The sequence below is a fragment of the Microtus oregoni genome, unplaced genomic scaffold (assembly GCF_018167655.1).
Source record: "Microtus oregoni isolate MIOR12 unplaced genomic scaffold, Mior012 000008F_ref0000371, whole genome shotgun sequence".
Classification (NCBI taxonomy): domain Eukaryota; kingdom Metazoa; phylum Chordata; class Mammalia; order Rodentia; family Cricetidae; genus Microtus; species Microtus oregoni.
In genome coordinates, this window is record NW_024543067.1 from 17,203,540 (window position 1) to 17,229,720 (window position 26,181).

The 26,181-nt window shown below is 46.4% G+C and overlaps 2 protein-coding genes across 2 annotated transcripts in view; both read left to right on the forward strand.

Moving 5' to 3' along the window:
- The window catches only part of Cdh17 (cadherin 17), a 50,963-nt gene extending 25,345 nt beyond the window's left edge, over positions 1-25,618 (forward strand). Inside the window, exons 10-18 of the mRNA XM_041657359.1 lie at positions 2,740-2,955; positions 6,282-6,358; positions 8,057-8,248; positions 11,453-11,697; positions 15,829-15,959; positions 18,282-18,521; positions 21,958-22,074; positions 22,206-22,319; positions 24,719-25,618. Of these exons, the coding sequence (XP_041513293.1) occupies positions 2,740-2,955; positions 6,282-6,358; positions 8,057-8,248; positions 11,453-11,697; positions 15,829-15,959; positions 18,282-18,521; positions 21,958-22,074; positions 22,206-22,319; positions 24,719-24,819 (1,433 nt within the window). The 3' untranslated portion in view covers positions 24,820-25,618. The remainder of the gene's footprint in view (positions 1-2,739; positions 2,956-6,281; positions 6,359-8,056; positions 8,249-11,452; positions 11,698-15,828; positions 15,960-18,281; positions 18,522-21,957; positions 22,075-22,205; positions 22,320-24,718) is intronic.
- LOC121451664 (translationally-controlled tumor protein-like) lies at positions 13,352-13,948 on the forward strand. Its single transcript, XM_041657360.1, has one exon. It carries the CDS (start codon positions 13,367-13,369, stop codon positions 13,781-13,783), a length of 417 nt encoding a protein of 138 aa, XP_041513294.1. The 5' UTR covers positions 13,352-13,366; the 3' UTR covers positions 13,784-13,948.
- Positions 25,619-26,181: the final 563 nt, after the last annotated feature.

Here is a 26,181-nt window from a genome sequence, read left to right on the forward strand (position 1 = left end):
CTCCAGTCCTCCAGTTGGGACTTTTATGACTGCCGTTACCTGCCCCCCCCCTTGTTTAATGGCAGTCACCCTCAGTACTGCCCATAGTTCCATCACTGTGTAGCAACATCCTGGTGCATCCCAGGAGCGTCCCCTTGCAAGGTTTTCTTTTCGGTTATCTTCTTTGACTGCTAAGCAACTCACTGTAAAGAAAGATAAAACCTCATCCAACTCACTAAAAAACTTGATCATTTATATCCCCGGGCCAACACCCCACAATGAGTAGGTAACACCAAGTTCAACCTGACCCTGAGTCTCCTGTTCTAGAAGACAATGGTAACCGAGGAAGCTGGCAAGTGAAGTTAAACCCCAGTCTTCTTTGTCCTTTTGATCTTTCTACATTTGAAAAAACTATCTCTCCTGACGGTGTTAAGTTTGTATGGGAACAACACTATAAGAATGTTAAAGGTTTCTGAGTTCGTTGTCTCTTCCTGGATTTGGGACTTTTGTCTGTTTCCCTCTTGGAGTTGAGCCCTTGAGTAGGCTGTGTTTGAGTGGTGTGCTTTCTAGGTTTGTGAGGTTGGCAACTTTGTTCTCCTCGTGGGCGGGGTCTATTTGTCTAGCGATGGACATTCTCACCAGTGTCCTGGATGCTTCCACTGTGGTTGCTCCACAGCTTTGACACAGCAGCTGCTCTCTTGGTGGCTTAGTGGGTTTTCCTCCCTTGTGGTCATTCTTTTCCTCCCGGGGTTAGATGTCACACAGAGGTTACTGTCCCTTTGTCCTGTGGAGGTCTTCTTTGTTTTATTTAGAGCAATTCTTGCTTCAATGGGAAGGGTTGGATCATAGCTCGATGTAAGGATGATTGTATAGTGGTGTCACACAAATCAGCCAACAAGTACTTGTGGGACTATTGCTCTAATGAAGCAGGGATGGCCTGCGGTGCTGAGCAGAGGTGGCAAACCCTTCACAAACCATTGTAGGTGACACTGCACATCTCTTCATATGGGGCTGCACATATATTTGTTATCTTTTGCCACCTAACAAATTGTCCCCAAATCTAGCAGTTTAAAATGGCAGACACTCATTGCATTGCTGTCTATGAGCATGCATCTGATTACAGTTCAGTTGGGGCCTCAGATTCAGGGTGACAGGAAGGAGGAGGGAGAGGAAGGTAGAACGGCGATGTGGAAGTTACAGGGTTTCTCTAACCTGAACTTGGAGGTGACGTCCCAACATTTGGGTCACATTCATCTCATCAAGATCAGGCACTAGGCTCCACTCACGATGGGAAGGCAGAAGTCACGGGGCACCGATCCAGGAGATGAGGAGGGTCAAGGCCATTTGGAGGCTGGCTATTTCAAGGGGGAAGATGATAGTGTAGTTTTCTTAGACCAGCAAAGTCATTGTTAGTAAAACAAATTGTTCAGGGTCTCAGGATGCTACCTGTTTCTTGAGAGGTAAGAATTTGTTTTGAAGACTTTTGAAGGAAGTCTTTGAAGGAAAAGGAACTCTATTAGAAATCAACTGAATATATTTTCTATGTGCAGATTGTGAGGGGCATAGACAATATACCTCCTTCAGTCCCTCGGAGGCAGGGTACTCCTTTCACTCTGGTCCATCCAGAGCCACCCACCTCTTGCCAAGGGATGTCTGTGATGTCAACAGCCCTCACTCTGCCTCTGGCAGATGGGAGTTTCCTGTGAAGAGAACAACACCACGTTCTTAGCATCGCACGTGCTTACCTAGAGGAAATGGTCAGGATACTTTCCTTGGGAGGATGTATGCTGCCACAAAGTTTTCTCAGTTGTTAGACAAAATCATGACGGTCCCTGAATTTAGGCCATGTGCCTTGTGGGTGCCCAGCACTACTCAGATACAGTACTTCCCTGTAAAACCCACCCCTTTTAAGAGTCTGCATATGTCAGTGGGGTAAACTGAGGTAGGAAGGGTGTAATCCAATTCAAACACGACATTCAATTCAAATAAACCTCAGGTGGAATTCTTGCTGCGTGTAAGGAAACCCATAGTTCCTGTTCCCACTTCATGGATCTGGATGACCCCAGAATCTATCAGAACTTTCCCAGAGCTGGTGGGACACGGAATCACATCCACTGACTTCTGGAGCCCCTGAGCATGGAATACATAGGGCCTTGGCATGTGGGATATCAGGTGTGTGTGTGTGTGTGTGTGTGTGTGTGTGTGTGCATAGAGAGAGCATTCCCTCTACTGTCTCAAAGCAAACAAAAGAAAAACAACTACAAAAACAAGGTGGGTAGCTTCTGAGGACAGATGCCAAGGTTGCCCTCTGACTGCCACATCCACACATATGTACATGTACGCCAACGTACACACAGGCACGTAAGGTGAGGACCCAACGGTCGGCCTTGATCTAATCTGACTGGAGTTCCTGTGATAAATTTGGATGCCAAGGTACAGAGAGAAGATGCATAGGGAGGAAGAAAGAGCCAGGGAGAGCAGCTTGGAGGAGAGCAGCCTTGCCAACACTTGATTTCAGGTTTCCAGCCTCTAGGACTCAGAAAAAGCAGGTTTTTGTTAATCCTCTCAATCCACAATACTTTCTGCCAGTACTGGCTAATTAATCCACCGCAGTGTTCAACAAAGCATCCATGAGAAAATGCGAGGAACCAAAATAATTCTAAATGCCTTGTTCACTCCCCAAAGTGTCCCCTGCGTTTTCTAGGAAGCTGCGTTAACCTCACAGAGCTGGTGTGAGTGACCTTCCTTTCCTCTCCACAGGTAGCAGCATTGGGTACGTGAGCGCCAGTGACATGGATGAAGCCAACACTGTCAACAGTATTTTGAAATACAAACTTGTAGACCAAACCCCCAAAGTTCCCTCAGATGAACTCTTTCTCATTGAAGAATATGAGGGAAAGGTCCAGCTAGGGAAACGCTCCTTGAGGAAGCAAGACAACCCTCAGTACAACTTGACAGTAGAGGTGGCCGACAAGGGTGAGTGCTGCCCCCGTGGTTAGGAGACAGTGAGTCGTCCTCTACTTAAGAGTCAAGAGCCCGTTCTCATGCTTCTAGAACTCTCTGCTTCCTTTGTGAATTCGAGAAACCCAGGTGTGGCTGTTTTTACATGAGCTAGAGGTGCGGGTCAGGCAACATTTTGTTGCTTTTGGTCCTTTGAGAGCCAGGAGTCAAGAGGGATTTGGTGAGCATCTCAAAGGAGATGCCTTTGGGAAGAATGGAAGGGAAGCTGTGAACTCTTGAAGATCACCAGACAGCAACACTGGCTTGACCGCGATGGAGGGAGCACTGACGGGGATGTTCTTGACCGTGATGAAAGGAGCACTGACGGGGATGTTCTTGACCATGATGGAAGGAGCACTGATGGGGATATTTTGGACCAGGGACCATCTGAGGAGAATTCCAAACGCTGTCAGTTCTGCATTAGCTCTGGGGATAGGCCTGTTTTTACATCAATGCTAGTTCAGGAATTGGCTGGGGGCAGCCTATGGGGATGAGGCCTTGGTGCAAATGCAGTGTTGGGCGCAGCATAACCGGGCAGCCACCAGGCTGTTAGTCTGGTTGTTACAAGTCCGCCAGGTACAGTTTCCTGGCTACCAAAACAGAAGTGCGATCTCTCTTTCCCTGTCCTTACTTTCAGACCTAAAGTATCCGCGTATAAAAGTGGTAGAGAAAATGTCTTTGGAGAGTTGTGCCCTTTCTTGTCTGCTTCTCGGTGCCTGCTGCACAATACCGGGAGACATTTAATCCTTGTAGACTCTCAAAATGGGTGGCTCTTAACCTCTGTAGGAGCAGAAGAGTCTCATGGAAACTTCCCGTTCCCAAACCTATCTCCACATCCACAGACAAATGTGGCACCATTTCTGGGGCTCTCAGACTCCTAGGAAGTAACTGTTCTATGAAACAGTTCTGTAATTGTTTTATGAGGACCACAGCTTACACAGGTGTGGGGAAGAAAGAACATTGGTTCATATGTAGGTCTCATCTTTAGATTTTCTATAGTTGTGGATATCCTGGGAGAACTTGAGTTTAGCAAGCTCCAGTACAAAATGCCTGTCTTTCAAGTTCCCAGGAAAGCTAGTAACTCAACTCATAGTGAGGGTCTGATGCTGTTCAGCACTATGTTGAACAATGCAGGAAACCCCCTATCCGTGGGGAAGTGGCAGAGTCACACTATTGGTCTCTCACACTTTCAAGTGTCTGATTGTTTGCCTTGCCAAGGTACCACACAAGGCATTAGCAGTGCACAGATGAGCAAGACCCAGCATCTGTCCTGAAGAGAGTGCTTCTTTTGTCAAGGAGGATGGACATCAAAGCCAGCAAGTTGTAGGGACACACATAACGGAGCCCACGGATGAGAGAGAGCAGGCAAGGCTGTCAGAAGGTTAATTTACCTCACCCCGAAAGTTTAGGTGAGCTAAGTTTTGGAGGATAAATTACAGAAGAGTGGGGATTCCATGTGCAAAGATATCAGACCCTGAAGAAGTTTATACATGTGAGAATATAGAGGCTGTAGAGATGGCTCAGGGGTTAAAAGCCCTGGCTGCTTTCCAGAGTGACCCCTGTTTGGTTCCTAGGACTCATAGTGGGTGGCTCATAACTGCCAGTTCCAGAGGATCCAACATCCTTCTCTGGTCTTTTTGGGCATCCATCAAATGAGCAGGGTTTTGTCTCATGCATCTGTGATCCCAGGACTGGGGAATTAGAGACAACAAAATTTTCCCCAGGAACTCATGCCCTGCCTGCTTAGCCTACTTGTCATGTTCCAGGCCAGTGAGAGACCCCATATCAAGAAGAAGAAAGTGGATAGCCCCTAAGGAACGACACTGGAGGTTGTCTTTGTGTGTGCACGAACACGCATACACACACACACACACACACACACACACACACACAGTATGTGTGCATGTGCACACATTAAGAAGAAAGAGCCTGGTAAGCAGGAAGCCCATCGAGTCCCAAACAAGGCTTTTGCAGAGACTAGCACTAATAGGCTCCAAGCCCTGCACCAACCCATTTCTATCTGCAAATGTTCTGGGGATCAGCTCCAACTCTCATCACTATCTGTTTGGTTATAATCAGATTAGAGATTGTATTCAGCTTCCTGGTTAATGCCTTAAGCACAAGCTCCGGGGTTGATTATGTGGGCAGATCAGCGAGGACGACAGCTGGAAGAGGAAGGTTTTCTCCAAAGAGGCGGCCAGAACAGTTTAAAGGATGCACAGTGGAGGGAAGCTAACAAGAGGCAGGATGTGGGGGAGTGAGGGGTGGGAGTAGGGGTGCTTCACCACCCCGAAGCCTGAAAGGACTTCAGGAGACAGGAAGAGGGACATGCCACCTTTTTCTTCTTGTCCTTCCTCCAGTTTCCAGCCTAGTCACTCTGGCGGAGACCAGCTGTTAGTGGAAGGACAAGGATGTCACCGATAAGGTTCATACAGCCTGGATCTGAGCATGGAGCAGAATAAAAAGCTAGCAGGGCACAGGGAAGACATTGCGTAGATGAGCTGACGAGGCACAGAGACACACAGTGACACTCTCATGCCCTCACATTTCTGGGGTATGGAAAAGCCAGAATTCAAATAATGGGGTGCCAGAGCCGAGCGCATTGTGTTAGAGTTCAAAAGATGTAACCCCGAATAAGTTACTCTCTTCTGTCATTCTGGCTTTCTCCCTAGATGGCCTCCCACAACACACTTACCAGCATGCTCATCTACTCATCTTGGATCTAGGAGCCAACTGCTGGTTCAGACTGGTCCTTGACCTGTCAAACCACCCTCAGAGCCTGTGCCATTTCCCCAGGGTTCTGTGAGCTACCTCTTAGCCTCCCTTGGAGGTGAATTATGCCACCTTTTCCCTTACTTGAAGGAGAGGAATGCTGGTGGCCTTGGACTGCTCTACCGTGCCGGGTGAGGCTGATGCTGAACAGATGTATTCAGAGAAGGGAAGGCAGCTCAGCTGCATCCCTGGAAGGACAGTTTTGATTTGGACTTCAGAGAGTACATAGCATCCACCTGTAGGGAAGGGAAGCTGCTTTATAGAAAAGCAGCCATCCTGTATGGTGAAAAGGCCCTCCCTTGGATGGGGCAGCAGGAAGCTCAGGGATGCATCTCAGGGCCCAGTCCAGCTTCCACATCCCCTTGATGACCTGCTTGTGGGTAAGGTAGTGAGCAAAGCAGCCTCCATTTTCATGAACTGTGAAACCGTCACAATGACTGTCACACCATTTGCCAATATTTCCTTGCCAAGTCCTGATGCCAGTTGTATGCTTTCCAGTGAGAATTCTGTGCTATGATTTTGGTTTTCAGATTTCCAGACCCTCTGTTTTGTGCAAGTCCACGTTATTGATATCAATGATCAGATTCCCATCTTCAAAGTATCAGACGTGAGTAGATGCCACCATTTGCTTTATCTTTGTTTTGATTGCTGTTTGATTTAAATAAAAACATAGACAAAGTGGCGGGTAGCCTGGCCAATGCACCAAGCAAAGTCAGGTACCATCTTTAGCATCTTTAGTCTCCAGGGACACTAGGAATGTCTGCTTACAAATGCCTGCCAGCAGCGTCTCATTCCAAAGGCTGCTCAGATGCTACAGCCCCAATCTTCAGATTGGAAGGTGAATGGCTGCCTGTGGCTTGTCACAGAGTCTCGCATGCAATAGACAGTAGTTAGAGAGCCACTTGATCTTATCCAAGCATTTGGGATAAAAAAAATAGCATCAGAAATTCTGGCAACTTTAACTCATTTTGTATTTAATCAGGCAATAGGAAAGGGGAAAAGGCCCAAAAAGAGTATGTTCCATATATTTGCAAGAATTAGAATTGGGCATAGAGTCAGAAGGATCAGTATAGGAAGGACATCAAGGTGAACGCTGTAGTCATGGTGTACATTACCATCGCACCCGTAAAAGGGATGTCCTGGTTTATTTAGCTTAAGGGAGACTAAAGACCCTTTGGCTAGCTTGTTATGTTAGAAGTCAGTTTTGAGGCAGCTCATAGCCCTCTGATGATGTCCATTAATCAACACAGGGACAAGGTTGTGACAAAGGAGGGAATTGATTTATGGTAAAGCTCAGCACCAGAAGAAGTGCGATGGGACCTAGCTTGTCTAAAAGGCACTGGGGTTAAGTAAGCGTGAAATAAAGGACTCATTTCTTCTCAGCCTAGATCCTCCAGGGCATTTTATTCCTTCCTAGTGTTGTGACTGCCCTGCATTTTACCAGACAGTGGTCAAGAAGATTGAGCAGAAAAACTCTGCAGGGGGAGTTTAAAGCTCGGAGTTGCACTCCAGGCTGGAGAGAAAGAGTTTGCTTAGGCTGCTGCCAGCATCCTCTCTCTGACCCTGGCTGTTGCCATTTTTGAGATCATGATGTGGGAAAGAGTGGATCTTGGGGCTTTGGGGGAGTCAGAATGCTTTATGGGAACATGGGCTTTGAAGCTCTGGGTATGGATCACACCATGTTGTCCTGGGTGGGGCTGACCATGCTGGCCCTTGGCTCCTCTGTCAAATGTCACTGGTAAGTTTGTGCCCTCTAGGGCATTGTGCTGCTATCTTTTCTACGCACTGGCATCCTGTCTTCAAACAGTGGGTTACATTTTCTCTTTAGACCAGCGATCAAGCCTGTCTAGGAAGAAATGTGATAACTCGCATTGTTCAACTGACAAATAGCAAGGTTAGGATTTGTAGCCAACTCTGAGGTCAGTGTTTTGAGCTCCTAATGTCGGTTACTTAATTTATTGAAGCATTAGAAGTACCTGTCACATCAGAGACATTTCACATGCTACAGCTATTTATATCATGATTATCCAAATAGTTATAGTTCTTAAGCATGTTGGATGTTGGAGGGGAAATCTGTTTTAGAATCCTCCTAGAATGTCTAAGATGGTATGTTCCTTGGCATAGACTTCAGTTCACAGGTACAAACGATGTTAAACCACCTGTAACATGTTCATCAGGGGAACCTGTGCTGGGTGTTAGTGTCAGCTGTGACCTCTGTTTTGGACCCAGAGACGCTTGAGTTTGGCAGTTGAACTCAGTGATAGCAGACATCCTGTTTCCTTTCCCCTCCCCATTTCTTCCTCAGTATGGAAACATGACTCTCCCTGAAGACACGGCCATTGGATCCACCATACTGGTCATCGAAGCCACGGATGAGGATGAACCCTTCACCGGGAGCTCTAAAATCCTCTACAAGATTGTAGAGGGAGACCCCGAGGGGAGACTGGAAGTCGTCACAGACCCCCAGACCAATGCCGGATATGTCACCATTAAACAGGTAGAAAGCCCACTTGATTATTTTTTATTAATTAAATTTATTCAATTGTTTTTACATCCTCCTTCTTCTCTCATTCTCTCCCCCACATCCTCTCTGAGCCCCCCACCTTCACTCCTCTGTTTCTGTCTAGAAAGGGGCAGGTCTCCCATGGGTATCAACAAAGCATGGCCTATCGAGTTGCAGTAAGACTAAGCTCCTCCCCTTGTATTAAGGCTGGGCAAGGCCAGTTATGAGGAATAGGTTCCCAAAAGCCAGCCAAAGCATTAGGAACAGCCCCTGTTCCCACTGCTAGGAGTCCCACAAGCAGATCAGGCTACACAAGGGACCAAGGTTGGTCCCATACAGGCTCGCTGGCTGTCAGTCCAGACTCTGTGAACTCCTATAAGGCCAGGTTAGTTGTTTCTGTAGGTTTCCTTGTCCTTCACACACACACACACACACACACACACACACACACACACACAACACACACACGTGTTGGGAGCAGTGAGACCCCAGATCCTGAATTTCTTGTAATCCCCTGATCTGAGTGCCTACAGCTGTTCTGAGCACGAGACCTTCAGGCGTTCCTGATGGCAGGAGAGTGGTTTCTGGTGGGTTTGGCTGGGGCATGGCTATCTCTATATAATCTGCTCCTGAACACAATAAAGGGGGCATTCTTGGGGAATTCAAGGATGACCCGTGTCGCTCGCTGTCTCTCTGTGTGTGTGTGTCTTTGTATTTTAACCTCCAGCTCCCTTGCCCGAAGCTTGCGAACTGCGTGCCAGCGCACAGAGCGCAGACACCGGGGCGCGGTGTGCGGCACGCATGCGCTTGCACAATTCTTCCTCCCTCTCTTCAGCAGTATTCCCTGAGCTTGGCCCAGTGCTTGGCTGTGGGTCTCTGCATCTGTTTCCATCAGTCACTGGATGAAGGCTCTCTGGTGACAGTTGGGGTAGTCACCAATCTTTGAGTATAACAGAATATCGTTAGGCGTCTTTATGTTGACTTTTTTCTCCCTCCAATAGTGTTTGGTTCTATCCTAGGTCTCTGGACTATCTAGCCTCAGAGTCTTGATACCCCAGGCACCACTCTTGTGGTGAGCAGTCATTGGTTGGCCATTCCCACCATCTCTAAACCCCTACCCAACTTAACACACACAGAGGCATAGGCAGCATGGACTGTAGGTCAAAGTTTGTGTGGCTGGGCTGTCATCCAAATCTCTCCACTGACAGTCCTGCCTGGTCACTGCAGAAGGCCAGTTGTTCAGGCTACACATCTGCTATTGCCAGGAGTCTTAGCTGTGGACTTCCTTGTTGATTTCTGGGAGTTTGGGAGTTTCCCTTGTACCAGGTTTCTACCTCACCCTAAATGCCCTCTCTTTCCAGTTGACTGACTCTTTTAGTACTCTCCCCCTGCCCCCCAACGTGATCCCTCATGTTCCCATTCCTACCTGCCCCCAGGCTACCCACAAAAATTCTTCTGTTTCCCCTTTCCTGAGATCCCTATGTGCCCACCTTGGGCCCTCCTTGTGACCTAGACTCTCTGGGTCTGTGGATTGTAGCATGGTGATCCTTTACAGCTAGCTAGTAACCTCTTATGAATAAGTACCTTCCATGTGTGTCTTTCTGGGCCTCGGTTACTTCACTCAGAATGATCTTTTCTAGTTCCATCCAGCTGCCTTCAAATTTCATGATGTCATTTTTTTAAACAGCTGAGTAATACTCCATTGTGTAAATGCACTACATTTTCTTTATCCATCTTCTCTGAGCCCCACAGGGTAGTGGATGGTCAGGCTCTCAGGGCTGAGCTGGTGTGTCAGTAATGAGGAATGGTGTTTGGTATTGTTTATTATATTAGTTCTTTCTGGTACATTAGTAATTCCCCCGAGACCTCCTTTCCTGAAATTTGGAGTTTGCTTTGGTGCTTATTTTGATATGAAAGTTCGCCCCTTCCCTACTGTAGGTAGTACTTTTGAATTCCTGTGTCACGGACGTTGTAACAACTCAGGCATCAGCTGGAAAGTCAGCATGCACAAGGTTTCTGTGCAGTGAAAATGTGATGTGTCCTGTCCCCGACCCTTGGTCTCGACATGCTGTCTGTTCCCAGATTGAATCTGAACCTGCGGCTTCACCTTTGAGGCAGTCGGTGCAGAGGGACTCTCTGGACAAAGGCAGATTTCCGCTTCTCTGAAGAATGTGTCCCCATAGGTCTCTTCACTTGGCTTCCAGTCTCCAGTGCTGTGAAAGCCCGCGTGGATGGACTCAGCAGGGTTTGCTGAGTTGCTAATTTAGTGCCCTCCATTTCTAACTTTCCTTGTTGCAGCAGGTCTGGTTACGTGGTCAAGTCAGGCAGATGTGCAAGCTGGGCAGAGAGCCCAGCTGCTCAGCAGTAAATCGCTCCCTTTGCTCCGGTCCCCCCCCCCCCCCCCGTGGAATCAGCATCGAGGGACCACTTCTGAAACACGGCCTGACCTTGCAGGTCAGGAATAAAGCCCTAGGTCTCCGGCTTGATGTCTAGCGTCTCTGTCATCTTTCTCTTTTTGCCCATGTGTTCTGTTCTAGCACCACAGTGTCCCCTTCATCTGCAGATACCAGGTCTCACTGCCTTACCCCTGTACCTCTAGGGCTGTAGTGGTAGATGAAAAAACTAGGCAGGGACTCAGGGCTGTGGTGGCAAGGATGACGGCTTCCTTTGCCTAGGTGTGTAGACACTTGTGGGGTTGTCCGCTAGAGTCTGGATTAGTGTCCTTGTCACGGCAGGCTGGCCCATCAACTGGAGTCCCATCTGTTCTTGTCGTCTTGTCCTGACTTTCTAGAGGGTTCTTCCTTCCTGCTGGGTTTCCTGGGTTCATACCTTGTTTGGACAGCACTATTGTCACCTTCTGGCATTCGGAGAGATTCCCAGGACTTCTGAGCACAGAAGAGTCCTATTAGGTCATTGATCATTGGCTCACTAAGTCGTTGAGAGCCCCTGCCCGGCAATCAGTGGGCACTAGTTTCTATGACCAGCCTCTCCTCTCACATTCGCACAGTTAAACAAACCTCGTTGCTGCTTAGGTTTTACTTCAGGTGACCATGGCTGATATGATTCTCTCTCCCAGGTTTCTCATTGTGCTTATGATTTAGGGGTTTCAGGTAAGACTATGAGTGTTTAAAGAATTGAATCCTTTAAGTGATCTGTTCACTCCAAGGTTAATTTCTCCTCTTTTTCTCTCCTCCACAGGCTCTCGATTTTGAAGCCCAACCGGTTGCCAACATTGTGTTCAAAGCGGAAAACCCTGAGCCCCTGGTGTCTGGTGTATCTTACAATGCCAGCTCCTATGCCTCGTTCAGGCTGACTGTGACGGATGTGAACGAAGCGCCTGTGTTTTCCCAACGTATATTCCAAGCAAAAGTCAGTGAGGATGCTGCTGTAGGCACCAGACTGGGCAATGTCACTGCCAGGGACCCCGAAGGCCTGGCTATGAGGTAAAGGATGGGAGGGCTGTGCAGGCCGACTTCCATGCTGCCAGCACAGCTGGGGGACTAAGGAGGGCTGGGAAGGTGGAGAAGCAGTGTGTTCTGGGTGCATGACTGAGCCATGGAGCAGAAATCAGAAGCAAGGTCTCTGGCGTTGGTTCGGTGTTTCAGACACATGGCATCAGGTGCCATTCACTTTTCCCTTGATGCAGGTCTCAGCTGAGGTCTGGTAAAGTCAGGAGGTTCCCCCCACCCTCCAACCAGTCACTGTGTTTGAACTATTGGGGTTCTGGAGAAAGTTTCTGAGGGAAAGTGGATTGGAGAAGTAAAAGCCCAATCGAGTAGAGAAGGCCACCTTACAGGCCGAAGGGATTGTCTTAGATGTGGGGATCTCTGGCACCCCTTCCCTCCAGAGAGCTAGTCTGGGGCAGCATTCCCAGGGGGACCAGTCAGTCCTCGAGGTGAGATGCTAAGCATATGGACATATTTCTATCTCAACTATTCTCAATCTTCTCTTTTCATTTTTGGTGCAACAACCCCCACATGCATTGGTCTCAATAATGTACAACGATTTACTTACTTACCACATGCACATATATGCATTTGTATAATATCTATATGATCTTAAAGACCACATGGTTAGTAAGCATAGATAGGACTTGAACCCAGTTCTTCTGCTTGTATTGTACAATATTGTTCAGAACATATACGGCAAATACTTCAGCATGACTTGACTGGTGCATATAGTATCTACAAATGGCCAATATTTAAGATTCTCTACAATTCTTCCTTCCTAGTGAGCTGTTCTGTGAACACTTAGGTTCAGTTGTGTGGGCTTAACTGATAGTCTTGCATGGAGTGTATTACTGGCTTGCTTACTATGATAGAAAGTGTGAAGCAGGTAACTTTATTCCAAAAGGCAGTTTATTTAGCTCATAGCTCTGGACACTTATGGGCACAACACCAGCACGGGAAGAGTGTGAAGGCCTTGCGTGGTTATTAGCAGAACAGCAATACCAGCAAAGGGAAAGAATCCTACTGCAGGCAGGAATCCGGAGCCGCTTGGGTCTCACAGTGCCGCAAGAAGGGCATATTCCCCATTGACCGAAGGACAGCCCATTTGGCCCTCCCTCTCAAAGGTCCTGCACATGACAAACTCACCACCTGAGAAAGAGGCTTCTAACACGAGAACTTTTGGGGGGGGGCAATGCTCACATCATCCATATCATGCTAAGGAGCCCTCACTACCAGCTAGTGAGGGCTACACAGCATTATTCATTGTGGAAACGAAGCCATTCTTCTGAGTCGCAAGTCATGAGGGGGTCCAAAGTACCTAATTCCACAGCCCATCATTGTCTAAGAGATGACTTACATCCTTCATGAGAATGCTACAAAAAATGATTGGTAGTAATTAAAAGATAAAATAAATTAATGTAATTACTGGTCAGAGGTATGTGCATGTCAGTACTGAGAAAAACACATTTTAAAGAAATTCCTCTGGTGGATCAATAACTGGTTTAGGGGCTCCCCCCTCCCCCCGAGCGCTGCACTGCGCTCACGCCGTGCTGTCAGGCTAGCGCCGCCGTCCCCAGACGCCACCTACCGGGACATCATCAGCCATGACGAGCTGTTCTCTGACATCTACAAGATCCAGGAAATCGCGGAGGTGGAGGGCAAGATGGTCAGTAGAACAGAGGGTAACATCGATGACTCACTCATTGGTGGGAATGCTTCCGCCGAAGGCCCAGAGGGCGAAGGTACCGAAAGCACAGTAGTCACTGGTGTTGACATTGTCATGAACCACCACTTACAAGAAACCAGCTTCACAAAAGAGGCCTACAAAAAGTACATCAAAGATTATATGAAATCACTCAAAGGCAAACTTGAAGAACAGAAACCAGAAAGAGTAAAGCCTTTTATGACTGGGGCTGCAGAGCAAATTAAGCACATCCTTGCTAATTTCAATAACTACCAGTTTTTTATTGGTGAGAACATGAATCCAGATGGCATGGTTGCTCTCCTGGACTACCGTGAAGATGGCGTGACTCCATACATGATTTTCTTCAAGGATGGCTTAGAGATGGAGAAATGTTAACAAATTGGATCTATCACCTGTCACCATAACCGTCTGCTGCTTCCCATCCATACAACACCAGGACTTAGGACAAATGGGACTGATGTCACCTTGAGCTCTTATTTTGACCATGATTTATCTGGAGTGGAGACATTGTTTTTTTCTTTTTTCCTTTTTTTTTCTTTAAAGAAAAAACATGTCATGTAGGTTGTCTAAAAATAAAGTGCATTTAAATTAAAAAAAAAACTGGTTTAGGACATAAAACCACAGAGTTGCAGTCAGAGGATGAGGTGGACAAAGGGAGACAGGGAAGGGGTGTTCTGTAAAGTCCACTTCTGGACAGCAAACGAACGAGGCTTAATCAAGTCAGCCCAGATACACACCGTGGGCAAGATCTAACTTTACAGATTCCAAAGCTGTGGACTGAGATTTTCAACTCTCCAGCTGGGTACCCAGAGAGCCCATCAGCACCAACAGACCCAGTCCAGCCCAGCTTCCAACATTATCGACCCCTTTGTTGACACGGATCCAGAACCCAAGTGTTTCTGACTACTTCCGGTGTGGTCCAAGGCGTTGCTATCTTTTCTAGAACCCAGCCTTTCCCACCAGCCCCTACCTACCCATCTGAGTCAACTTGTGCACCGCTGCCCACAAGGGCCTTTAAAACAAAGCAAGTCAATTGTCCAGCTGCTCTCCAGACCCTGGCTGGGGCTTCTGGCTTCTCTTAGGGAGAGGTCCCAACTACCAAGGAGCTCTCGTTTTTCACCCCCACACAAACATGAACACAGTACTTGACATATCCAACATGCTAAAAAATACCAAGGAAAATTAATTTGACTAAATATAAAATTAAGCATTCTAATTCCTGGACATGTGGGCTAACAGAATTTAAAAACGTAAAGAAAATGTTTTGAAGCCACACATGCATGCAATGCTTTAACTCCTATTAAGTTTTTATTGAGGTGACATTTCCAGGCCTGGGAGTAAGTGGCATAAGCTGTAGACGGTCGTGACATGACACTTTACAAAGACTACACTCATTGCTTCTCCTCAGGCAAGACTTGCTTCTCTCAAATTTATCTGTCTACACCTACCAGTGAGTTCTCTTGAAGACGCAGTTCCAGCCAGGTCACCTTCCACGCGACACAGCCTGATTGCTGCCTCTGCCTTCTACAGCCTGGCTCTCCCCACCTCTGTGGCCTCATCTTTCTTGTCCCTGCCTGCCCACGCTATCCACACACTGTGTATGGATCAGGATGGTCCTGGTCTCTCTTCCGTGGCTGACGTAGCTATGAGACAGCCTCTTGCCCGTGTCAGCATCTCCTTCAGAAAGGCTTTCCTCCGTCCAGTCAACCTTCTCGTGATTCCAATCTCTTACACGGTCTCCACTACACTTTACAGGAATTATCTGTGTGTCTGAAGTCCACTTTCATCAACTCTTGTCTTGGTCCTGCCTGCCTAAACTGATGTTTCTTTAGTGAGGGTTCACTGGGCCACCAGCTGTCCTGTCTCCCACAGAGAGCTGCTTAGGTTTCCTTGGGGGGGGGTAGGGCGTGGGTGTAGGGCGTGGGGGTGTTGTACTGAAAGATCTTAGAAGACGATTACTTGAGTTTGAAACCTTTGTTGCCAGGAAAATGTAACTTTTCTGCCAGTTTGTCACTCTGCCATACATAACAAAACAATCTCAGCACCATGTTGTAGAACAGGTGTGACTCCTCGTGTTGTGGTGACCCCTGACCATAAAATTATTTTCGTTGCTATCTCATAACTGTAATTTTGTTACTGTTATGAATCACAATGTAAATAAATATCTGTGTCTCTTGATGGTCTTAGGCGACCCCTGTGAAAGGGTTACTTGACCCCCAGGGGGTCACAACCCACAGGTTGAGAACTGCTGTAAAGACAGTTCTTCCGAAGAGAGACATGTAACGGAGATGCTGATTCGGTAACTCTGCCCCGCGGTACACCCAAATGCTAACGTTATATTGTCGTAGTATAAATGCACAGACTACCTTTCGTTTTCACATAAAGTAACGTGTTTTCTTCTGCTCTTCTCTTCATGGAAGATACTCCCTGAGCGGCGATAAGAGAGGCTGGCTTAAAATCGACTCCGTCACCGGGGAGATATTTAGTGCGGCTCCGCTGGACAGGGAAACAGAAAGTCTGTATCGGGTACGCGTGGTGGCCACTGAAATAGGTGAGCAAAACCAAGCTGAAACAGATCATCAGGGAAAATACCAATAAAAATGAGAGGGAAGGCAAGAAAATTGATGAGGTTAAAAACCACGGCTGAGTACAACCCTAAAGCCAGGTGAGACAGGCACAAAGGCGCGCGTGCACTCCTTAATGGCTGTGATAGAGAACGCCTGTGCTAATCTGCGTTTCTACCAGGTGAGTTACTCTGAGACTACCAGGGTAACAGGGATACTGCCATCTCTAGCTTCCTGCAGGGACTAGAGTCACTTCTAGGAAAGTTCTAGAGTTCTTGGCTAACCTCTCTCACTACCTCCTCAAACGGGATTGAGGGCTTCTACGAAACAGGCAATTTTCTGACGCGGAAGGTATTATACAAGGCTGTCCACCAGCAGTGACCTAGGAGTCCATCCTGGGGGATTCTGGACCACCAATAGGTGTCGGGGATCCGGGGATCTGCTCCTTGGATGAGGCAGGATAGTTTTGAGAGGGAAGGCAAGCGCACAGATACGGCAGATGTTTGAGCCATCCCTGCGATATCTTTGCATCCTATTTAATTCATTTGTGATACAAGTTGTCCAATCACTCTGGACATGGAGTGCCAGGAAAATTTTCCCAATTAAAATTAAAATCAAGATAACTCACAGGAATAGTAAGCTAACCAGGAAAAGGGCTGGTGATTAAAACATTGAGCATCTTTAAATGGAATTTTCCATCCTACAATAGGAGTTCTGTTGATCTTATGCTGGTCAAGGACTCTAATTAGCTGGTAATGTGTCTGCTTAGCTTATAAAAAAGATGAGAGTGGAACAAATTACTACCCAACAAACACAGTTTTAGACCAAAATAATAATAATAAAAAAACACTTTAAAAATGCAAAGCCCTGATCATGGGAGACAGTAGAAGGGGATGGGAGAGGAAGGGAGGAAAGCATAGAAAAATATATAGCTCCACAGAAACAATTTAAAAGAAAAGAAAATGCAAAACCCTAAATTAGAGGCAGACACAGGGAGCAGAGAAAGGAATCATTAAAATGTATGAGAAAAGCTGGAGAAGCCAAAATGATCACAGTCGCATTCAACCACAGCAAGGACACAGAAGCGCTGGCTGTTGTTGGAGCAGAAGTAGGAGCGGATGGGTGAGAGCTTCCTGAGAGGCAGCCCTGTCTCTGTGGCCGCTGGACATTCTGCTCTCAGGTTGTGTACGTTCAACTGGTGATGTAAGAGCTCCCAGGAAGTCCGAGGGGGGTCATGGCCTCCCCGTGAACCCACACAGATCCACGCTGCACTCTGCCCGTGTTCCCTGAGTGACTCTCACCTTTTACAGGTTTCATGGGTTGTGACCGTGAGCCAAAGCCCGATTCCGGTTTCAGTTGTTGGCACTGAGATCAGACCAAACAGACCAAACAACTTCAAGGACATCAGGGACTCGTCTTTGGCTTAATGACAATAAGTCATCTCTGAGGAAAAGCAAGAAAACAGGGCTTCCCGGAATCAAAGCAGGAGTCAGAAAACAGCTTAGGGGAATGGACGTAGACTTCAGCCATTGATGCCATGTCTGCGTGAGGTTAGGCCAGGACAGTCCGGGTCGGCTGTGCCACGGGGTGCCTCCTGTGTGTGTCTGTTATTGGCCATACTCTGTTAAAGAAACCAAGGCACTGAGAAATTGGTTTACCCAAGAGCACATAGCTACCAAAGGGTCATACAACAGAGGACATGGTTTTCACTAGTCTAGCATGACAGACATGTGTGCAACCATTGTTTACACATGAGAGCACCGCAAAGCCACATGCTTCTCAGCTGAAAATCATGAAGCTTAGAAACTGAGTTAGGATGCCTAAGGCAGAGGTAAGTGATCGAGGGTTCAGCTGGTGGCTGGTAGCCTCGGACCAGCGCCGTCTCCAGTGGGCACTAGCTGTGTGAACTTAGCGGAGTTATGCAGCTTCTGAGTGACACACACACACACACACACACCCCTTGTCAGTATTACCATTTAAACATTGAAAACATTTTATTACATTTTGTGTGTATACATGCCAAAATCAATTTTTGGGGGTTAGTTCTTCTTCCACTTAGCTTTCACGTCTAAGTTCATGTCACAGGTCTGACAGGAAGTACATTCACTCCCTGAGTCATCTTGTAGGTTCTATTTAAACATTTTAACCAGTACTAAAATTAGGTCTGTAATTCTAAAGGCTTTTTTTCTACTACTTTAACAGACCTGACTGTTTAAATATTGATTCTTTTTAAAGGAAAGAGAAACATGCTTCCTTCTGCAGGATGATGAGAAAGCTTGACATTACGTTCTAACCTTTCGCTCTCTCAGGTGGGTCCGCTTTGAGCTCCGAGGCAGATTTCCACCTGGCCCTCACAGATGTGAATGACAACCCCCCACGCCTCGCTAAGGAGTATACCGGCTTGTTCTTCTGCCACCCCCTCAGTGCTGCAGAGAGTCTCATCTTTGAGGTCACCGATGACGACCAGCAGTCACTTTGGAGGTCCCAGTTCACATTCGCTCTTGGCAGAGAAAGCTTAAAAAATGACTGGCAAGTTTCCAAAATCAATGGTGAGTTATCAGATGTACAAGGAGAAAAGTCAGTGGTGGATGGGGGAATAAAGCTTCTTCCCCCCTTGATCGGCTTTCTAACTCAGGACGGAAATTTCTTCTTGTTCCAAGAAAGCCGTTCACGCTCTGGGAACACACAGGAAAAGTCTTCAAAGCCCCAGGCTTTGTGGGAAGGGAAGCTTGGCACCGCGTACATCCTGGCTGGGGTACATGGATAAATGAACAATTTGAACATCAGTTGTAAATTTCCAGGGAAGACTGAGAAACAGATTTTATTATAAATTTTATTGAAACATAATTCATGTACAGTAAATCACATCTGATTAATGTGTACAACTTTACAAGAATATATATATATATATATATATATATATATATATATATATATATGTCATCATATATATAAGATCAGCACAATCAAGTGAATATTTTGCCACTCTCAAGTTTGGTCTTACCTTATTTTTTTTATTACCGCTGCCTACTCCATTATGCCCACCCCATTTTCTCAGCCAGCGACCGATCTCTCTGTGGCTACAAATCTGTGTGTATTTTTGTAACGTCATAACGTTCCTTCCACTTAGTATGATTAGTTGGGCTGCATTCCCGTTTTGGGTTCCAGAGTTTCTTTTCTTCATTGTGCCCTAGTGCTATGACAATTTAGTGTCTGTTCTCTTGACAATTGTTAGCTTCTGGGCACGTGTGTGGACAAGTGTCTGGTAGGAGCGTGCTCTTTCTTGTGTCTTAGCTGAATGCCAAGGAGTTGGATGACAACCTCACATAGCAGGCTAATGCTTTGCTGGTTAAGCAAAGGTCAAACCATTTCCCAATTTGTTCTTTGCATTTTACATTCCCACCAGAGCGTGAGATCCTCAGCTGCTCAGCACCCTCTCAATGCACCTGCTAGGCTTAGTTCATTTTAGCCTCTAGTGGGTGCGCATCAGTCTCCTATTATATTTTTGATTGGTGTTTCCTTAGTGACTAATGCTGCAAGTCTCTTCTCTTTGCATGTGGTGAGCTGCCGTCCATACATCAGTGAAGCAGCTGATCAAATATTGTTCCCAAACTTAGGTTCTTCAGCATCCGTTGAATTGTAGGTGTGTGTGTGTTGTGTGTGTGAGTTGTGTGTATGTGTATTGTGCGTGTGTATATGTGTGTGTATGTGTGTTGTGTGTATGGATGTGTGTGTTGAGTGTTTATTATGTGTGTTGTGTGTGTATGTATGTGTATGCGTGTGTGTATGTGTATGTGTGTGTGTTGTGTATTGTGCGTGTGTATATGTGTGTGTATGTGTGTTGTGTGTATGGATGTGTGTGTTGAGTGTTTATTATGTGTGTTGTGTGTGTATGTATGTGTATGCGTGTGTGTATGTGTATGTGTGTGTGTTGTGTATGTGTGTGTGTATTGTGTGCTTTATCGGGAAATTGAATTTTTATAGCAATGCCTTCTCCACGTTTTTAAAGATTCACTTTTTATTATGTATGTGTGCCTTGGGACTGTGCACCCTGCCGGCGAGAGACTGCAAGGTCAGAAGAGGGTGCCGGGTCCCTGGCCTGGAGTTAGGGTAGCTATGGCTGATTTGGTGAGCTGGGAACTCACTCTGGTCCTTTGCAAGAGCAGTGAGCATTCTTAACTTCTGAGTCACCTCTCCCTCTCCCATTGCAATATCTTTTAAACAGAAAACTTAAAAAGAATCAGAGTCAGAGTTATTGGTTTCTGGTTTAATCTATGAGTTTTAAAAGTGCCTGCTCTTCTCTGTAGAGAAACGGAGGAGGAGCGGAGGGAGGGGAAACTGCAGTAAGGATGTATTGAAAACAAAAAAAAATAAAAAAGCCAAAAATGAAAACATCTTTACTTAACACAAGGTCACTAAAAGAAGATCCATTTCATGCTATTATTTATGGAGGGCAAGTGGCTACAATCAAGGCGCTGTGCTTTTACTATGGATACCTAATTGTCCTAACACCATTTATTCAAAACACCTCTTCAGCATGGATAATCTTGAAAATTTCAGAAAAATTCACATGGAACCCCCCCCACCTTACAATACTATATCGTTATAGTATTGAATATCCATAAAAGACGAAGATCAGGTGCTGTCACTTTCCAAAGCCGTTTCACCTGTTGTAGGTGTTTTGGTTTCAGTACCCAGCCACAGCTGAGGCAAGTGACCCCGTCCTTTTGCTTCAGTCTCTTAGGATGTAATGGGTGTTCTTTCTGTCGTCTACTTTGTGTTTGCCTGTTTGTGCTTTCTACTGGTGATTTTTTTCTGTAGATAGTGCTTTTCCCTCCTTTGGGGCCATTCTAGTGTTCCTAAGAGCAAAGCTGTTGTGATATCCCAGATGCATTTTGTGCAGACATAGGCTATGGTGCTGCTTGCCAGGAGTTCAAAGTCAGTGACTTCATACTTGTTAATAAGGTAGCTTTCAGTAGAAGCAGAAAACAAGTTTATGCATTTATCTTGATTAAAATGTTGGGGTTAAAAGTCACAGAAGCTTAAACCTGAATTTCTCTGAGGAGCAAATTTTCAATACTTATTATTTCAGTGTTTGGAACAAATTTATAGAATTGCTGTTCTATCAAGAAATCATTTATTCAAAACTCAATGAATGGCTTTACTTTTTAAAATTAGTTTTTTGAGAATTTTGTGCAATGTGTTTTGATTGTATAATTTAATGCTATGTTTATTTATAAAAATAATAATGTCAGGTTCTCCCCTATAATTCATGACATGTTTAGCCATAGGGTCTTAGCCCCAGGACCCAATAGTAGTGCTAGGTATGGGTTTCATCTCATTAAGTGGCCTTAAATCCAATCCCAATCAGAAAGTGTTTGGATACTCCTCTGATATCCATGCCGTTATTGTACCAGCGAGTATGCCTTGCCAGGTTGGTTGTTAATTCCAGAGATTTGTGGATGGTTTCACGGATGTAAATTAATAAACATCATATAAGTAGACCCAGAGACAGAAACCAGCAATTGTCTCATTAGATGCAGAAAAGGCCATTGACAAAATCTAGCGTCCCTTCATGATAAAAGCTCTGGGGAGTCTAAGAATACAGGGGACACAACTCAGTGTAACAAAGACAATATGTAGCAAGCCCAGAGCCAGCATCGTGCTTAGTGGAGAAAACCTTGAATCATTTTTACTAACATCAGGAACAAGACAAGGAGGTCTCACCCTCCCGACTCTTGTAAAGTCTTGGGGCAATAGACAAAAGAAGGAGAGAAAGGTGATACAAATAGGCAAGGGAGAAGTTAAAGGATGCTTTAGTCTATTTTTAAAGGTAAGCAACATGAAAAAAAATAGAAGTTAAATTACTCAATGTATCACCTATGTCAGGCTATGTTCCAGCCCATCTCATTACAGACAATGCAAAAGTGAGTATCATTCCTGCCAAGCAAGGGTTCTGAGTCCGTTTTCTCCCTGTTCTGACAGGTACTCATGCTAGACTCTCCACCAAGCACACACGCTTCGAGGAAGGTGTTTATGAGATCCCGATTCTCCTGAGCGATGAGGGGAAGCCACCCATGCAAGGCACTGTCTCCTTATCAGGTAGGGGCTTCGTATATGTGACGTGGAATACCTGTTGCCATGGGCAGTGTGAGGAGTGCTTGTCTTCACAGTGGGATTCGGCAGCTAGTCCCTTGAAAACTTACCCTACCAAATACTGTTCTGCTCTTTAGTTACTTTCTGCCAGTGTGTGGAAGGAAGCTGTTTCCGGCAAGCAGGCAGACACGATGGGATACCCACGGTGGGCATGGCAGTCGGTATACTTCTGACCACCCTCCTGGTCATTGGTGAGTATGACTTCTTGGCTGTAAAGTGAGCTCATCATATCATCTTACTTAGGGGTTTCCTGGCTTGGGTACTAACCAAGGATTAGTACTAGATTAGTATTAGTATTAGATTAGTAACAGAGGCACCAAGCAGTCAGTCCTGTTAGTGTCCGGATTGGGAGATACGCTGTCAAAAGAAGCCCTCCCTCCTCCCGTCATTTCCACCCTTGGATTTTCACGCTGGCATTTTTACCATGCAACTCTTTGTATTAATCAGTCTTTATTTAAGTAAGCAACACCTAAGATAATCAACTCTAAAAACGTGTTCCTTTTTGTGTCATGGCTTCAGAGGTTCTGATCCATGACTGGCTGGCCCATTGCTTCAGGGTCCATGCCAGGGCAGCTCTTTACTGAGTACAGCTGCTTACTTCCAGATGGGAACAGATGAGAGAGGAAGGGGCTAAGGTCCTACTGTCCCCTTGGAGGGTACGTCTTCAAAGAGGGCTGGGGGAGACTCCTGCTCACTATAGTTTTCACCACCTGCTAGCAGTGCTGAACTGGGGCCCTTCGGAGGACATGAAAGATTGAACCATATAAAGCTCTGCATACAAATTGCTGTGTTTTGAGCCTAGTTAGCAAGCTTTTCTGAAGGGGAAAGAGTTGTGGTCTTTGCCCTCTGCAGGGCCAGGCACCGGACTCTGTGGATTGGTACTGTGATGGGCAAGGCCCTTTGCTCACAGAGGCCCCAGGCTCTCCTGCCCATGGTGGAATAGGTAGGGGTGTGGACTTCGAAGCAAAGATACTGCAACACCTGAAATGCTGCCGAGTTTCCCTTTGCTTTGAGGGTTTTTTTTTCTTTAATGGCTCTGGACCTTGGTTCAGAGTAATCTCACTGCAGCATAGCCCTGGCTCTCCTCCTGGCTGGGCAGCACTCCTCTCTTGGAGGGCCTTCCCCCCTCCTCCAATAGTCATCTCTCCCTACCACTGTCCTCACAGTAGTTGATTAGAAAGACACTTTGGTACTCATGGGCACATGACTGAGGGTTTAACACAGTCTCACACTGTCTCCCAGAATAATCCACATCTCCTCCTTTCTCTAAAGTCTTCTCAGCCATTCCCTTCATATCTATACTATGCTCTCCTGTCCCAATCTGTCACGCTGGACTTGAACACGGGGCCCTGTAAGGACTGCCCTCTCCCCATGCTCTTCAGTGCAAACTCCTCACAACATGGATGAGATGGGAGGGCTTTGGCAGCCTGGCTGCCACTCCCTTTATCACGCATGGTGACTAGGTGACCTCCTTGAGAACCACTGTCTGCTGCACATGCTTCATGCAACAGAGATGAAGTTCCTTTCTTTTGAGAGAGGGACCCTCTTTGTAGTTAATTCTGGCCTTGAACTCAGGTCGCTCCCCACCTCAGGCTCAGAGCGAGGTATGAGAGCTATCATCCCCTCAACGCCCTCTGCCTTTTCACCTCTCACTGTTTTCCCACCTTGAGAGGATTGAGCTCGTGCACCAAGTTACAATTTCCTCCCACGGTCTCACTTCCACGATCCAACTCTAAGTTAAAGAGTGCAGAGTTTTGAGGCTATGCAGGAATAGAATTAACAGGGCCTTTCATTTCAGACCTTTGTTCTTTTCAGACGGGGTGTGTGACTTATCACAAGATTGTTAGTGAGTGTCTGAGCATCTTGTCTCCTCCACCATGGTGCCTCCTGTAACTGCTGATGAGCAATTTTTTTTTTAAGTAAACCCCCTTTCCTTTGGGCTCTGATAGTTACAATTAGGGCCTAAAAGCATGGTGTGATCTTGCAACAGTTCAGAGAGGTAGGAGAAGTCAGAAAGTATAGAAGCCCACTCGAGGTCCCTCGGGATGGCTGGCTTTGCTAGGAAGGTCCCCACGGTGTGTCTGACAAGTGTCTACCACTGGCTGCATGCCAAGCCCTTACTAAGAAATTAAAGCTGTTTTTAAATCGTGAAATGATGCAAGCTTTGTAGGTAGAATGGAAGAGGGCTCTAGGTGGGTGGGCAGGTGTGGTCGCTCTCTGGTTCTGATTCAACTCCTTTCTCTGGGAAAAGAAAACTAGAATAAACATTTGGGTCCATACAAAGTTCAGACACTCTTCCACGTGCTTTTCTGTCAGAGGAGTTAGGATACCAGCTTCTCTATTCCCAGTAGAGAACCTGTCAGAGTCCAGATTCATTATAAATCAGGGCTTCCTACACACTGGGAGCAAGTGATCTGGTTACTTACGCCGGAGAGCCAATGCCCTGCGTTCTCACTAGAACATCAAAGCACCATTAAATCCCCCAAGTGGAGGCTCACAAGTCTTTGCCCACTCCCACTGCCAAGACACTGTGACTGCGGTCGCCCATCTAGACAGGGCACTGGTTTGACCCCGAGCTTTCTTTTTTCAGCTGGGATTTTAGCAGTGGTGTTCTACCGCATGAAGAAAGACGAAGGAAAGGGAAATGTTGAAAACCCTCAGTCCCCTGAAGCCAAACCTCTGAGAAGCTGAATCGGAAAAGAAACGGTCAAGTTTATGCACCAAGTGCTACATCAGTGCCTCAGCTGTTTAATTTTGTCCAAAATGTGAAGTATAATTGTAGAGTTTATGCATCGTGTGCTATATCAGGGCCCCAGCTGTTTAATCTCACAGCGTCATCCAGAATGTGAGCTATAATTTCTTTGATAGCACGCCACTCTTGTCCTGTAATATTTTATACTGCTGAGATATTTTATGTGCTGTAGACACGAGAGTTATTTTCCATTTTTCCCATGACATTTTCCTCTTCCACTAAACCCTTAGCCACAAAACCTAAACTTTGTACTCTGAGACAGATGAGCTGATTGCACTTCCTGTCCGCTGGTGCTTCAGAGACCCGCCACAGCCACCTCCAAGCTTTCCAGACTCCGTTTCTTCCTGTTCTCTTCCACCCTGTGTCTCTTTATATTTTGGTGTTACACCGAATTTAGAATATGTCACACAAAAGAACAAAGTGAAGTCTCGGGGAAAAGAAAAGCGGGCAGCTTCATTCCTTAGCCATCTTGGATGGAGATCCTCCAGCTTGACCACAGTGCAGACCATGGGGAGGTATCAAGACAGTTGCTCCGTTTCCAGAGTGATAGGCTTCATGAACCTGGGCACAGGACTGAAGAGCTGTCTGGGTTTCCTCGCTACTACACACTTACATACATGCTGCACATGTTTTGTTTGTACGTTGAAGTTTTGTTTTATATTTATAATGTGGCAGAAACAAGGACGCCTGGAAGTGGTTAGGAAAATCAGAAATAAATGTTGGTTTCAGTTGTTTTTATTTCTCTGACCTCTCTGTTTCATTTAGTGTGTGTGTGTGTGTGTGTGTGTGTGTGTGTGTGCGCGCGCGCGCGTGCATGTGTATGTTGGGGGAGCAGGTAGGTTCAGAGAGCAATGGTGGTTGTTTTTCACATGTTTCTTTCATATGGAGTAAGGATAAGAGGAAGGGTGCACAAACCTTTAAACCACTACACGCCTTGGCTCCCAGGTGCCTGGAACCCTGACAGGTCCTGTCCAGACTCCCCAGAGATGCACATGGGCCTTGGGGAAGGCACTGTGACTCGAAAAGCCATCCCTCCACCTGAGAGATCCTTCATCCATGGCATCCTGGATCGTGCTGCCGCCTCCTCACCCGCGAACCCTGTGACGAAGCAGAAAAGGCAGGGGCTCTCTCCCATCCCTGATATTCCCTGGGAGGTCAGAGCCAAGCAACGCGGGGGCCATGTCCCTCTTCATCAGGAGAGACTCTCAGACAGGACCCTCTCACATGTACTTGGAGAAGTGGCTCTTTGTCCTGACAGGGTTATAAAGAGGGTAGTTTTATGATACAATCGCTTCCTATTT

Bases quoted from the DNA above. Each gene is read 5' to 3' on its own strand.
- LOC121451664 (XM_041657360.1), top strand. From the start codon at position 13,367: ATGGTCAGTAGAACAGAGGGTAACATCGATGACTCACTCATTGGTGGG.